This window comes from Babylonia areolata, chromosome 10 (genome assembly GCF_041734735.1).
Source record: "Babylonia areolata isolate BAREFJ2019XMU chromosome 10, ASM4173473v1, whole genome shotgun sequence".
Classification (NCBI taxonomy): Eukaryota; Metazoa; Mollusca; class Gastropoda; order Neogastropoda; family Buccinidae; genus Babylonia; species Babylonia areolata.
Window position 1 is genome coordinate 11,078,685 of NC_134885.1, and position 15,375 is coordinate 11,094,059.

At 47.4% G+C, this 15,375-nt stretch overlaps 1 protein-coding gene across 1 annotated transcript in view; it reads left to right on the forward strand.

The window, feature by feature from the left end:
* The first annotated feature begins 5,340 nt into the window (after positions 1-5,340).
* Positions 5,341-15,375, forward strand: part of LOC143286772 (GTPase KRas-like) — a 31,074-nt gene continuing 21,039 nt past the window's right edge. The window contains exon 1 of the mRNA XM_076594546.1: positions 5,341-5,520. Within this exon, the coding sequence (XP_076450661.1) occupies positions 5,490-5,520 (31 nt within the window). The 5' untranslated portion in view covers positions 5,341-5,489. The remainder of the gene's footprint in view (positions 5,521-15,375) is intronic.

Genomic DNA, 15,375 nt, shown 5'->3' on the forward strand with positions numbered 1-15,375 from the left:
CCTCAGTTCAGCTGGCCATACAAAAGCGTCTTCGGGATCCTGCTGTCTGTCATGCGGACAACGTGTCCGGCTGTCCAGCGTAGCTGGCACTGGATCAGCAGGCTTTCGATGCTGGGCACTGGCCGCTCCTCTCTATGACCTAGAGGTTGGAGACCCTGTCTTGCCACTTGATGCCGAGCCGGGATCTTTCGTAGGCATCTCTGGTGAAACTGCTGAAGTTGTTGAATGTGACGGCGATGCGTCGTCCATGTTTCACAGCAGTACAACAAGGTGGTCAGCACAACAGCTCTGTAGGTTTTCATCTTGGTGCTGAGCGTGATGCCTTTGTTGTTCCACAGCCTGTTGTTGAGTCTGCCAAAGGCGGAGCTGGCCTTGGCGATGCGCAGCGTCACTTCTGCATCAAGGGCTCCGTTCCTGCATAGGGTGCTGCCCAGATTGCAAAACTTGTCGACGGACTTGATCTCTGTGTCATCGATCTTGATTGCAGGTAGGGGGTGGGGGCGAGCGGGGGCGGGGGGGGGGGGGGGGGGGGAGAGAGTCGCCGCAAGTGAAAAGTTTGCCATCTGTGCGAAACTGAATGTAGATGCCCTGGTCACAGTCTTGGCTGAAGGGTCAATCAACATGGCAGAGTAGAGAATGGAGAACAGTGTGGGTGCCAGGACGCAGCCCTGCTTCATTCCATTTACCACAGGGAATGGATCCGACATGTCAGTATTTTCCTGTACTCTCGCCTGCATGCCATCGTGGAATGATGCAATCAGCTGGATTAGGCTCTCTGGGCAGCCGAACTTTAGGAGGATCTTCAGTTTGGTTCGGCTTATGGCAAAGCCCACGCCTGAGGTTCTTGGGGTGCCATCTGGCTTCCCAATGCAGTAGAAGGTGTAGCCCCCTCCAACTTCCTCCAGTTGGGTTTCACCCGCAAACTTGGTTTCGCTCAGCCGGCCGGGCTGCTATGTCCACCTGGTAGCCGCGATCAAGCATTCTAGCAATGAGCGCTGTGCGTCTTTCTGGTCCCGGCTGTCATCTCTGTCTAATAGGGTGCGAACATTCCAGGCACCCAGAGTCAGGGCATGACTCCTGGTTCTTTTCTTCTGTTGTTTACTGTTGTTTTCGACCGCTAGTGTTGGATGTCCAATTAGACCGTGCGGATTCCTACTAGGTACAAGGTGAGGCAGGCTTTGTTTAGGGATCCTTTTATCTCCCCTTCCCAATCATTTATGGGGCCGACAGCAGTGCTGTCCTAAAAAGGGCTACTCTGACACTGTGGGAGGATACGAGCGCCGCATCTGCCCCAGTCTACGGCGGACGACCATCACCCCACAGCCGCCTGCGTGCAGAGTCCGGTGACTAGGAACTGCCAGCAGCATCCTCTGCCTGTCCCCGTTACCACTTCTCCATCGCCGCAGGGCTTGGGAAAGCTGGGTGTTGAAGGGCTACTGCTCGTCTTTCCGACATTAGCCTGGTTGCCTGACCAGCACAGGTGACTTTTTTTTTTTTAGTGAGGAGGAGTTGTGCAGTCCCTTCCCCACTCTCTCGCCTACCGACGCTCACAGTCCCACACGTGCAGATACTGCCACGTGTAGGACGGTCTCGGCAGGTGCAGGTTTTTTTCTTCGGAGCTCCGTCTCCGAGGAGGACTTCCAGCCAAGGATAAGAGTTCCCCCTGCCCTTTGGTCATCCTCTTTCGCCTTCAGTTCACAGCCGTTTGGAACAACGTTTGTAAGAGTGCGTAACTTAGTATCACACACACACACACACACACACACACACACACACACACACACACACACTGGCACACACACATCGCACTGACACACTGACACTGGCACACACACACACACACACACACACACACACACACAGTGACACACATACACCCGGCGCGGCACACACACTGACGTGACTGTGCTGACACACCGTCATTGCGGGGATGGACACACACGCCGCCCCCCGCCCCATCCTCCCCTTATCCCCCCTCCCTTCCCCACCCCACTGACACACACTGAGACACACGGCACACACATACTCACACACACTGACACACACACACTAACATACTAACTCGGAACACACGGCGCACTGACGGACTAACACTGACACACTCAGTAATACACAGTGACGGACGCACGCAATACACACACGCACACTACACACACACAAACTCACACACACACACGCACACACATTGACACACACCCGGCGGCACACACACACACACACACACACACACACACCGGCACACCGGGCTGACACACACACACACACACACACACACACACACACACACACACACACACACTACACACACACACACACACACACACACACACACTAACACACGGCCGCAACTCACTCAGTGAGCCTCAGTGGAGTCCTTCAGTATCGTAATTCAGTGATTGCAGCAAGACGACAATGATGCCGCATTGTGGCGCATGGTTGTCCCGGCCGTGCCACAGTGCAGAAACTGAGAAATTAAATCGACCTATCCTTTCCATTGCACAGTGTTGGAATCTTTGTCAGTGTCTCTTATAGCCGGCCTGCGGCAACACAAGTCAGACACTACAGAGAGACATCCCCAGCGTGAGCCGGTATTGGGAGTGCCAGCGCCAGTGCCATGGTGCGACTGAGTGCAAGTGCATGACACAACAGCACTTCAAACCTCGTCCCGCTACTGAAAAAACATCATTTAAAGAATGCAGTGAACACATATCCATCCATCCCTTCAGTACCCCACTGAATCCCCCACACACCGTGCATCACAGGCAACTGAACCGTGAGCCTGGATTAATTTTCGAAGCTCCGTCAATGCCGAGTGATCAAAAGAATATTTTTACAATTAACAAAAATAATATGCACAACAGATGTGCCGGCCACAAACAGAGATGCAGCTTCACTGTGACAGATATGAAAGCACAAAAAAATACACATGAACGTAGCCGAGCCCTCGGACACACACGCACACACACACACACACACACACACACACACACACCATCTCCCGAATTACCCTGCACCCCCTTTCCCCCCCTGACCCCCGCCCCCATACACATTCCTAGGCTACGTATCGAACTGGCTTCCACGGCACACACACACACTAATCATGGACACACACACACACACTAATCACACACACACACACACACACACACACACACACACACACACACACACACACACACACACACACACACACACACACACAGCACACACACACACTACAACGGCACATACGCACATACCTCCTCCCCTCCCTCCCCCACGTATACTAATTATGCATACCCGCTCAGCACGTTCCAATATTCCGTTTAGTGCTCCCACAATACAGACATCGGCATACACACACACCTCATCATCTACACACACACCCGGCACACACACACACACACACACACACACACACACACACACACATCAGCACACATACACACACACATGCAGAGGCTCAGTGCCACTGATTGGCCGCAAGAGGCCGGGTGTGGGCCGAAAAGCCGGATCTCTGATGCCATGAACGTGGCGTCTAGCGTGTTGCCGCTGCTCAGTCTATTGTATTAATTGGAAAAGGCTATTCTGTTTTGAAGAAATTTGCGCAATATTGGTTTGGAAATGATGCCAATATTCGTTTGATTTGGCAAAGCATGTCAGTCGTGCTCTACTGACCTTTCATGCTAGACTTACGGCCACTCCGTCCCTTTCCCCATCTTTCTTTCTTTGAGGCGATCGATGGTGTGGTGGCCTTGTACCTCAGTGTTCTTTTTTGGTATTCTCGGACTTTTCTGAGGATCATAGTTTCCGATTTTCCTTGATGTAGACTAGTCGTTCGAGTTAGTGTTGCGTTACCACTGAGCAAGGCGTCTGTCAGCGGCTCGTTCCATGTTCCAGGCAGTATGACCATCAGTGTAAGTTTTTGCGGGATCTGAAAGTTGCTCATTGCCTAGTGTCACTCTGGGCTTCCCATTCCATTTTGAGTCAGTTTTTTTGTATGAGGTTCATTGAGTCCGCCGGTTAGAATCCGATGGCATGCTGTTGGTTTCCAGGCATATGGGCAGATGACAGCCACTGGAGAGCATGTGTTTACAGCTTCAACTTCAGGTGCATACAAATTCATGTCATTATGATGATGATGATGATGATGACTGATTATATGATGATGATGATATACTATTATTATTCATTGATTGATTCACTTGTTGTTGTTGTCATCTAAGTTGTTGTAGTTGTAGTTAGTCATACCGATGTCATTCTGTTTCACGTCAGTTATTGTCCTGATCAGTTTGAAATAACCACAACAGCTGCCGAACATTGCCATATGTGCATCAGTCGATGGAATGTGGCATATGTTTTTTATTTATTTTAATTTTTTGGGGGGTAACGTTTCTCAGTTCACTCAGTGGCAGGACATGCCACCACTGACGGAAAGAATGTTTACCAGTTGGCCAAAGACCAGAAGTTCGCAATCCAGACCAACAACACTGTATTTATTGTATTGCTAAATGTTCTTTGAGCCGCAGGGCAAGCCGCGCTACTCGGATACAAATGTCCATTTTTATTATTATCATTATAATAATAAGCTCGTTGGGTTACGCTGCTGGTCAGGCATCTGCTTGAGAGATGTGGTGTAGCGTATATGGATTTGACCGAACGCAGTGACGCCTCCTTAAGCTACTGATATTGATACTACTAATAATAATAATAATAATAAGTAGTAGTAGTAGTAGTAGTAGCATCAGCATAACACACAAAAAGTATGACTCAGAAAAAAATAGTAGAAAGGACAGTTTAGAACCCAAAGATTTTGCAATCCCACTCAGAAAACAGAACAACCCAAGAACTTAACATCAGCAGAATGGAATCAGGTACAAAATGTTTTTAAAAAAGCTGTGAGTGCAGGGACGACAGCAGCATTTAGAGTGGCCATCACAAGTACCCAGCCAGCTGCCACCAGCATGAAAAGGGTTTTTTGGATACGCGCCCTCTCCGGAGTCCGTGGCGACAATTGTGAAATTGGCCGTCTGCAGTGCATTTATCCCGATCCTGAAATACCAGCATGGTCAGAAGGTTATTTTTAGCCACGAAGGGTTCGTCAGGATATTTAGGAAATGTCAATACGCAGGTTGTTTTAAAGAAGAAATTCACTTCGAACTCACATAAAACATATGTATCTTAAACATCATAAAATATTTGAAGAACATTGATGTTATTATTGTGATTCTGAAACGTACTTTTGCTTGGATAAAAAAAAAAAGCTTATGGATTTGGAAGCTAATTCCTTTCGAGCTCGATGGACAAACAGCTGTGTGATTCTCCTCCTTGGGTGGGAACCTGCCGTAAAGAGGTCAGCATCGTGAATCTCGCGAGATAGGAAGCCGAAAAGAATATTAGTCACTGAGCAGCAAGCAGAAAGCGGTCGCTGGTAAATGTTTGTGTGAAAGTTGCACTGGACAGGCCGAGGAATATTTTGTCGAGGGCAGGAGGCAGAGAACGGAAAGCCAATGACAGAATACAAGTTAGTGGTGGTTGGAGGTACGTAGTCATGTCAATATTTGCGGGTTTGTTGATGTACCCGTTGTTTCGCTTCCTTGCGACTGTGATAACACACTTTGCGTGTCGTCTGCAAGCTTTGTTGATGTAACTTGAACTTATTTAACGAGCCCGACTTATCACAAACTTAGTGACGTTTGTTACATAGAGTTGATGTTATGTATCATCATTTCCAATTATTCAATAATTTGGTTTTGAGGCAGAATGTGTGAAGCGGATTATTTTTTTTTTTTTTTTTTTTTTTTTTTTTTTTTTTTTTTAAAGAAGAAGAAGAAGACACTGCGTTGCCACCCATATACTGTGTTCGAAAAGCTTTTCGCTGAGTTTCGCTCAGCCTTTTGTTTGCACGACTCTCGGCAGCGCTCGGTTATCAGGACTGAAAATCGAGGCAAGGAGATACACAAAAAATGTTGTGGTTGTGCAGCCACATATCATTTGAAAAATGACCCAAGTTGCTTGCAGTTACAAGCATGAAATATATCGGCGTACATGTAGTACTGGTAGTAGTTTTGTTGAACTTGGAAGTATGATGCTTGAGGCCACAGTGTAAGGCCTATTCACTGTCAAGTTTTGTTGCATACTCCTGCATGCATGGTGGTCAAGATCTGGCAAAACAGTAGTACTGCCTAATCATGGCAGACTTGGTTCCAAACTGCAAGTTTGCCCAGTGGGCATTGGGTTTTGGACCTAAAGCCGTTCACCTTTGGTGCTATAACAGTCTGATCTGGGAGGCTGTTTCAGGAGTTGACTACTGTTCAGTGTTCTGCAATACTACTGATTTGCAGTCTACCGTGTCCCTTGAAAAGTTAAAGTGTGCTGTTATTGAAGGGACTTTCAAAGTGCTTTAGACTTTCACTGTGTTTTTCATACATATTTCATCATAGGTTCACATTTATGAAACATATTACGGAAATAGAATGTTGACACATTAATTAATGCATGAATGGAGTGAAGAATTTACTAGAGTTGGAAAAAAAAAGGTGTTCAGTTACTAATCCAAGCACTAAGGGCCATGTGAATTGTAATGGATGAATAGCTTGTTGAAGCATTTATCCAACTCAGTTTGATGGGCACAATAGCCGAGTGGTTAAAGCGTTTGACTTTCAATATGAGGGGGCCGGGTTTGAATCTCAGTAATGGCACCAGGTGGGTAAAGGGTGGAGATTTTTCTGATCTCCCAGGTCAACATATGTGCAGACCTGCTAGTGCCTGGACCTCCTTCGTGTGTATATGCAAGCAGAAGATCAAATGCACATGTTAAAGATCCTGCAATTCATGTCAGCATTTGGTGGGTTATGGAAACAAGAACATGCCCAGCATGCAAACCCCCGAAAATGGAGTATGGCTGCCAACAGTATGTGGTGGGGTAAAAACGGTCATACATGTAAAAACCCACTTGAGTGAATGTGGGAGTTGCAGCCCACAAACAAAGAAAAAGATGATCCCACTCAGTTTGATATTTCATTTGGTTTTCATAATCATGATGTCACCTCTACCATTTTACTTGCTGATTTATAATAGAAAAAAGTTGAAAAATCAGATTGTTTGGTTATTACATCTTAATTTTACAAAATGACTGGGGGACATGGCAGGATTTCCTTTCTGTCTTGGATTTTTTAATTTGATAGAATTTCAAAATCAAGGATTCAGTATTGTGCAGTAAAATTGGGGACGGACACACACACACACACACACTACAATAGTTCACCTTTTTTTGTCAAAGCACATGAACGTAATTTCGTTGAGACAGTATTAAAATGAGTAAGGAAGTGTTTAAAGAAAAGACAGAAAAGGGCTATGCATTATGATTTACTAAAATCCTTAATTAATTTGCACATTATGTACATTTTTTTCTTTTTTTTTTCTCAAGGCCTGACTAAGCGCGTTGAGTTACGCTGCTGGTCAGGCATCTTCTTGGCAGATGTGGTGTTGCGTATATGGATTTGACCGAATGCAGTGACACCTCCTTGAGCTACTGATACTGATACTGCAGTCATTAGCTGCCGGTATAGATCTCAGCAATATCCACACTTTCCCCCCTCAAGACAGAATGAGTAGTGTTCACAACAAGGCATGGGCATTCACTCTAGTCACACAGGGGAGTGGAGTGGGTGAAATGTAGACATCTGCTGCATGTCTTTTCTTCAAGCCTCGCTCCCCAGATTTCTCTGTCTTTTGCCATTGATTTTCCTGTCCCTTGGTATGTTTACAAACATTCTCTATCCCACCTTCCCATGTGTTTGTACAATGGCCAGTGGCAGGATGTAGTCTCTCATATACACACCAACTTTCTACCCATCTTTTCTAGACACGCCCACTAAGCTGCTAGTCTGCCAACCACCTAAGTTTGATTAATACAGAATATTCTAACTCTCTGATTTTCATTTCCTTTCTTGAATATGCGAATATGAATGTATGAACGGCAGAATGTTGATTATTTTTTAAATTAAAAAAAAAAAATTATTACAATTATTTTTTTCAATGATTTGAGCTTCAGCAGTTCAGGATCGGATGCCCCCATTCAGTACAAAGTTGCAATTCTCACCTTCAGCTCCATTTTGGGTGCTGCTGCTCAGTATCTGAGAGAATTGATTCAAACCTACACAGCCCGTTGACAACTCAGATCACCTGATTCATGGTGGCTACTGGCTCCCCGTGTTAAAACCCGATCCTTCGGCGATTCTTCCTTTTCTTATTCAGCTCCATATGTCTGGAACAGTTTACCTCATGATCTTCGCCACTCTCCTTCATTTCAGTCTTTCAAAACCGGTCTGAAAGCACACCTTTTTGAAAACGCCTATCCATAGACCTTCCATACCTTTTCAGTTATAAGCCATGCAAACTCTTTTGTTGTGTGTGTGTGTGTGTGTGTGTGTGTGTGTGTGTGTGTAATTATTAAATAGGCATAGTCTCTGAATCTGTTCATATTATTCATTTATTGTGCACTAAATCATTATTTTTCTTTCTTTTGTGAGTTATTGTGTGTGTGTGTGTGTGTTTGATGTTTATTGTGAAGCGCTTTGAGCTCTTTATTATTATTATTATTCTTATTTGTTGGATATTGAATGTTTTTGAGGTCATGAATTTTCAGCAACAGGATCTTGCAACATGTGCAAGAAAAACATGCATACCTGTAGTGTAGTATGTGTTGTCAGTTCTGCTGATTCATTTCCTTTTATGTGATTTAACAAGAGATATTTTGGCAATATCCACAATTTTTTCCCCTCAAGAAGGAATGAGTTGTGTTCACAAGGAGGCTGGGACTTTCAGTACGCCAGTCACGCTGTGGAAACTGCCGATAAGTTGTGTAGTTTTAAACAATGATATACCACGTTTACTTGTTACATGCATAAACATAATGGATAAACGGACAGAAAAGGACCATTTGTTTGAAGCAAGGTCATCAGTTTTGATCATTGTTTAGTGTCAGAAAACTGTCATGAAACCATGATAATTGAATAACTCCCCCCTCCTCATACCCTCTTTATTATCTCAGGAACCCATTAAGGGCATTCGGAATCTAGGTCAAAATTCATACAGACACACTGCAGGTCTATCAAGGCTTCAAATGTCATGACCTTCCATGTGATGTTGACCTAGATAGACTGAGAGCTTAGGAAAGTACTTAGTTGTATTACTGAGATCCATAACAAGGACTGGAATAGTGGAAAAGCATTGTGGTTATTTTTATACATGTTTGTGGCCTGAACATCATTTCAGAGTGTGTCAGTAACAGTGTTTGTGTGTGTTTGTGTCTTTGTGTACTTTATGTACATGTCTGTGGTAATGTGTATTTTAGAGAGAGAGCAGTGTGTGTGTGTGTGTGCACACGTGCGTGCGTGCGTGCGCGCACGCGCGTGCGCGCGCGTGCGTGTGTGTGTGTGTGTGAGAGAGAAAGATTCAAGATTCAAGATTCAAAAACTTTATTACTCAAGGATAAAGATTTTAGGCATCGCCCAGTCTTCCAATCTGTCCTTGTGACAACAATAACAATAACAACATTAACGATAACGACAAAAAAAAAAAAAAAAAGAGAGAGAGAGAGAGTGTGTGTGTGTGCATTTCTGTATCAGTATGTGTATGTCTGTGCATGTTTGTGCCTATGTGTGTGCCCATTCAGTCAAAAGCACTTATACTTGATTGATGGTTTATCATTGAGTTACTACTGACGCATCCAGATTAAGAAAGAACACATGCTTTCACTGTCACATTTTACCCCTTATGATTATTGTTAGTTTTTCTCCAACACCAAGTGTCTGTCCTGAATTTGTATACAAAGGAAAGAAAAATCATTAGAATAGATGTCAGATTTTATTTTGAGTGATACATTTAACAGACTAATTTTTAAAATTATTATTTTGTATTGTTAATCAGTTGCTTGGTTATAATCAAAGTTGTTTTACTAAAACAAATCCAAAACAAAACAAGATAAAATATGAAATATCAGTGGTCTACTTAGATAATTTGTGTCATGCTTCATTATAGAGCAACGATACAACACTGGTTGTTCAGATAATTTTTTTGTTTGTGCTTCATTTTTATCTAAACAAGTTGTTGAGGACCCTTTGTGATTTTAGTATAGATTTTTGTTTTTTTTTAAAAAAAAGAAGAAAGTTTGACACTTATGGTTAATGGCGACTGAAATATAGTTCTTTGTTAAAAAGGAGCTTGACACTCACAGCTACTACTAGTATCTTTCAAAATTTTTATTCCCACCACTTGTCTCTTTTTTTTTTTCTTCCTTGTGATTATTTTTTTATGGAAAGATTCAGCTGTATGGTACAGTCAGCATTATTCTAGCTGCACAGGAGTGTTTCTGATTTAAATCATTCTCATTACTTTCCGCTATCCTCCCCCCCCTCCCTCCTTTATAATTACTTCTATTGAAAGATTCAGCTGTACAATCAGCATTATTGCAGCTGCAAGGCAGTACTTCTGATTTTGATTATCCCCACCCACTTACGTTTTCTCTGTCCTTTTTTTCTTATAATTATTCTAGTTGCACTGCAGTACTTGTGATTTCGATTATTCACACCATTCAGGTTTTTTGCCCTTTTTTGACTCACTCAAAGTGAGTCTATGTTTTAACCCGGTGTTTGGTTGTCTGTGTGTGTGTGTGTGTGTGTGTGTATGTGTCTGTGTGTGTGTGCGTCTGTGTGTCCGTGGTAAACTTTAACATTGACATTTTCTTTTCAAATATTTTGTCAGTTGACACCAAATTAGGCATAAAAATAGGAAAAATTCAGTTCTTTCCAGTCATCTTGTTTAAAACAATATTGCACCTCTGGGATGGGCACAAAAAAATAAAAATGAAGCCTAATTATATGCAAACTGCATTTACTGTTATATTTATATTTTTTGTATTTTCTAAACTTGGCACTTTGATCTGATATTCTGACACAACAACAAGCGGAGTCATTATCATTTTTTGTTCAAACAGTAACTTCTTTTGCTAAGCATGGAAGTTTTATTTATTTTGCAAACGTTTTTGGTGCAGATAGTAAAAAAGGGAAATTACTCTGTAATTAATCAGCATTATTCCAGCTACACTGCAGTAATTCTGATTTTGATTTTCCCACCACTTAAGTTTTCTCTATGATTATTTTTATGGACAGATTCAGCTGTACAGTACAATCAGCATTATCCCAGCTGCATTGCAGTACTTGTGATTTTAATTATTCCCACCATTTAAGTTTTCTCTGCCCTTTTTTGACTCACTTGTGTAAACAAAGTGAGTCTATGTTTTAACCTGGTGTTCGGTTGTCTGTGTGTGTGTGTGTGTGTGTGTGTGTGTGTGTCCGTGTGTCCGTGTGTGTGTATGTGTGTGTCCGTATGTCCGTGTGTGTGTCCGTGGTAAACTTTAACTTTGGTGTCATATACTGTACCATGTCAAACTGATGCAAACTAGGCCTATGGTTTGCTCTGTTTGGCCAAATTTCGCGCGGCTAACAGTGAAAAGACGCCCCTCTTAGTCTGGCCCGCTCTTAGCCAATCAAACGCCTCTAACAGCTATAAGCGCTGAATCATTCCTTTGGCCAAGGCTCTCCACGCCATCTTGTCAGGTTTTCGCTCTGTCTCGTCTAACGCTTTTTTTGGCTATTAAGCGTTTTCATTTGGCCTTATTTTGTTGTATGCGGCTTGCATGTGTATTGTGCTTACATTCTGTGTACTCGTTTCGACTCGGCCCCCTCGATTTCTTTGTATTTTCTACCTCTGAGTCGATCCTGTCTTTCCTTTCTCTGTTGGGGTTCGTATTGTTCGCTGGGTGCTTACGCGCGGTACCATGCCTCGTTTGCCATCCTACGAAGGCAGGGATCATGATGCTGGCAGAGATACTCGCCAAGAGACTCTCCCAGGCCCGGAGCTCATGATTTCTCCCGATAGGGACCGCGGCGATGCGTCTGCAGACGCTGATCGCGGAGGGGACGCTCGTCCCGATAAAACGGTCATGAAGGGGACCGGGGGGAAAGGGATTCGAGCGTCACCTCCCGAAGTGTCCCAGCGCGAGGCGGGTGGAAGGGGGAGTAGCACGTCCTCTCTTGGTGGTGGGAACTAGCGGCTGGGTGCGGACTCCCAAGGGGAGGCCGCCCCCCGCCGTTATCCGGGTCCCCACACGGAGACGGCCCTCAGGGGCCCCAGTGCTGTTTCCCCTCCTCCCTCCTCGGTCGACCCCCCTCCCCCACCTCCTCCTGGGGGAGAAAAACAGTTGGTTCCGGGGGGGGACCTCCACTTAGCCCACCCCGGGCCAAGCCACCCCAGTCTCCCCACGGGAGGGGATTCTGGGCGCGTGGCAACCTGCTCTGCAGGTCTCCCCGCTATCCGGCCGGTCTCCCCTGCTGGGGGAGTCCCGCGCGTGTCAGGCAGTTCCGGGCAGTCAGACCGCCGGCCTTTCGGCCTGTCTGACACCCAAGTCGGACCTGACCTCCCTCCGACTTGGCCAGGCTTTTCCCTTCAACGAGGTCAAGGCACCAGTGACCCTTGGGGCTGGGGTCACGGGATGGCTGGTGCCCACGGGTGGTATCCCCCATTCTACCCGTACTGGGGTGCACCTATGGTGCATGCTGGGTTCCCGGGAGGACCAGGGACTAACCCCTGGTCCGCTCCCCACCGGACCCAACCCAGCACAGACCACAGAGTGACACACACAGCCCCGACAAGAGGGATTGACTCTTCGTTGGGCAGGTCGAGCTCCTCGACCAGTGTTAACACTACAGCCTCGAATAGGTCCTCTGTCAGCACGCAGGTGACCGCCACGGTCACTACGGCTTCCTTTTCAGGACCGACGGCAGCTGAGGGACCCCGCTCAGCCCGTGGGAGCCTGCTGGTCCCACCTACCCAGCCCTCGGTCCTAAAAGGAGATGAGTGGGTGTTCGTCCCCTCACAGCACTCGTGGGTCCCTCTGGCGTCCAGGGACGCTCTCTCTGAGAAGGTGTGGCACCCACCATCCCAAGCATGGTTGGACCTACGGTCCACACACTCCCCACCCTCTTCAGGTGTCAAGGACATAACAGAGGAGACCAGGGTCCCTGCTCGGGATCGCCCCAGCTCATCCCGCTGGGCTGACCACAGCCCACAGGACGCCCCCGTGGGTACATCCACTTGGGATGGCACCCAACAGGGGATGGACTGTGAACAAGGACAGCCCCTGTCTTCGGATGAGGACGAACAAGCAGATGAGCACTCTTCGCCCCCATCCCAGTGCGACAGATGGAGCCCACGCCTCCCTAGGGACCAGCCTGAACCAAACTCGGACTTTGCCGAGCTCGAACTGACCCTCCCCAATAGGGTCACACATGCTGAATCAGTCCCTCAGGCAACTTTGTCACCCTTAACCCTCCTACGGTCAGGTGACTCTAACTCCAGAACCACAAGGCGACTCAGAGTGCCAGAAATGGCTCAGGAGTGGCTTAATAAGCCAGCCCGCACCATCAGGGGTGCTGCTTCCATCCCTCCTCCAGGCAGGGAGTCACTCTCTGCCCCGGGCGCTTTTGCCCCAGGCAAGTTCCTTAAAGATCCCTCCAAGGGAGGAGTGTGGTCCTGGTACACACAGGACCACCCTGCCTACAGGGAAGCAGAGCCCTCCGCGCAGGACAGGATGTTGGTCTCACAGCGCACCACCTTCCCCACCTCAGCTACTCTTCCCTTTAAGACATTTGCAGAGTGGGACAAACTGGCCCGCCGCTGCCTCCTCGAGGTGTCCACGGCTTATACCTTCTTTGACGCGTTCCTCCACAGAGCCAATGAGCTGTGGGAACGACGTCCAGTTCAGCAGGACACGGAGTCTCCTTCCTCTGGCCTGCCTGGCCTCTTCTCAGACCCGAGGTTAAACACTTTTGGCAATCGAGTAGCGTCTGGTCTCACGGCAGCTGCAGACGCAGCTACCAGCCTTCACTTCAATACGGTGCTAGCGCGGCGGGATGCTGTTCTCCGCCTCTCTAACATTCCAGTAGAGGAGAGGGCTGCTCTGCGGTCCATCCCAGCACAGCAGCACTCCCTCTTCGGCCAGTATGCGCCGCATTTTGTCAGCCACAGGGCAGAGACAAACCGGGAGGTGGCCTCATATTTAGCCCAATCCTCCCAGGGGCGCCAGGGTTCTATGCCTTTGAAGAGACCCGCCACCAGGGCTCCTCCATATACCTCGCCTCCTAAGCCAAAGCGGCGTGCTCAGAATCAGCGGCAGAGGAACAAACCACCTCATGGCCGTCCAAGCCGTCCGGCCATGCCCAAGGCCAGAAGGCAGAACCCCCAATGACTGGGCCCCGATTCAGCACCGCCAGTCGTTCAGCCCCTCCAAGTAGGAAACTTGTCCCGGCACGCGCATCAGTGGCGTGCTCTGGGACTCAACGACTGGATTGTGTCGGTGCTAGAGTCGGGGTACATGCTCCCTTGGGTGGGGGACCGCCCCCCTCTAAGATCCACTCCTCCTCCTTATGTGCCCAGCTCGATGGAGCAGGAGAGCGTCTTAGAGAAAGAGATATCGCACCTACTCCTCATAGGGGCGATATCTCAACTCTCGGACCCGGGCCCCGGTTTTTACGGCCGGTTGTTCGTGATTCCAAAAGTCTCCGGAGGGTGGAGACCAGTCCTGGACTTGTCCCCCCTCAACAGTTTCCTCCCCAAGATGAAATTCAAGATGGACACACAGGCACAGATTCGGGAGACCATGCAACAGGGAGATTGGGCGACGTCCATCGATCTGAAAGATGCTTATTTCCATATCCTCATCCACCCGGCATCCCGCCGGTACCTGAGGTTCGTGTGGAGGGACAGAGTGTTCCAGTTCTCTGCCCTCCCATTTGGTCTGTCCCTTGCCCCTTTCCTGTTTACCAAGGTGGTGCGGGAATTGGTGTCAATCGTCCGGTCGGAGTCCATTCGGCTCTGTGTGTACCTGGACGACTGGCTTATTCTGGCCCAGTCACAGGCTCTGTGCCAGAGTCATACAGCCAGACTTCTAGACCTGTGCTCCCAACTGGGCTTCATCACGAATCAGGAGAAATGCGATCTGTCCCCGAGCCAGTCCTTCGACTTCTTAGGGATGAGATTCGACACGCGGTCCATGATAGTCTCTCCGACGCCAGATCGGTGGGACCGTCTGGCAGGCCTCCTCAACCACTTGCGCCATTCCTCCCAAGCAACGGCGCGGACACTTTCTTCCCTCCTGGGCATGATGGAGTCCATGGCACCTCTCATCCCTCTGGGCAGGGTTCTCAAGCGCCCTCTTCAGAGGGCACTCAGGCTACGGTGGTCCCAGAGCACTCAGCCATGGGATACCCGGATATGTCTGGGCGAGTGGTTCCTCGAGGTGACATCAGAGTGGTTAACCACCCCTCTTCTGAC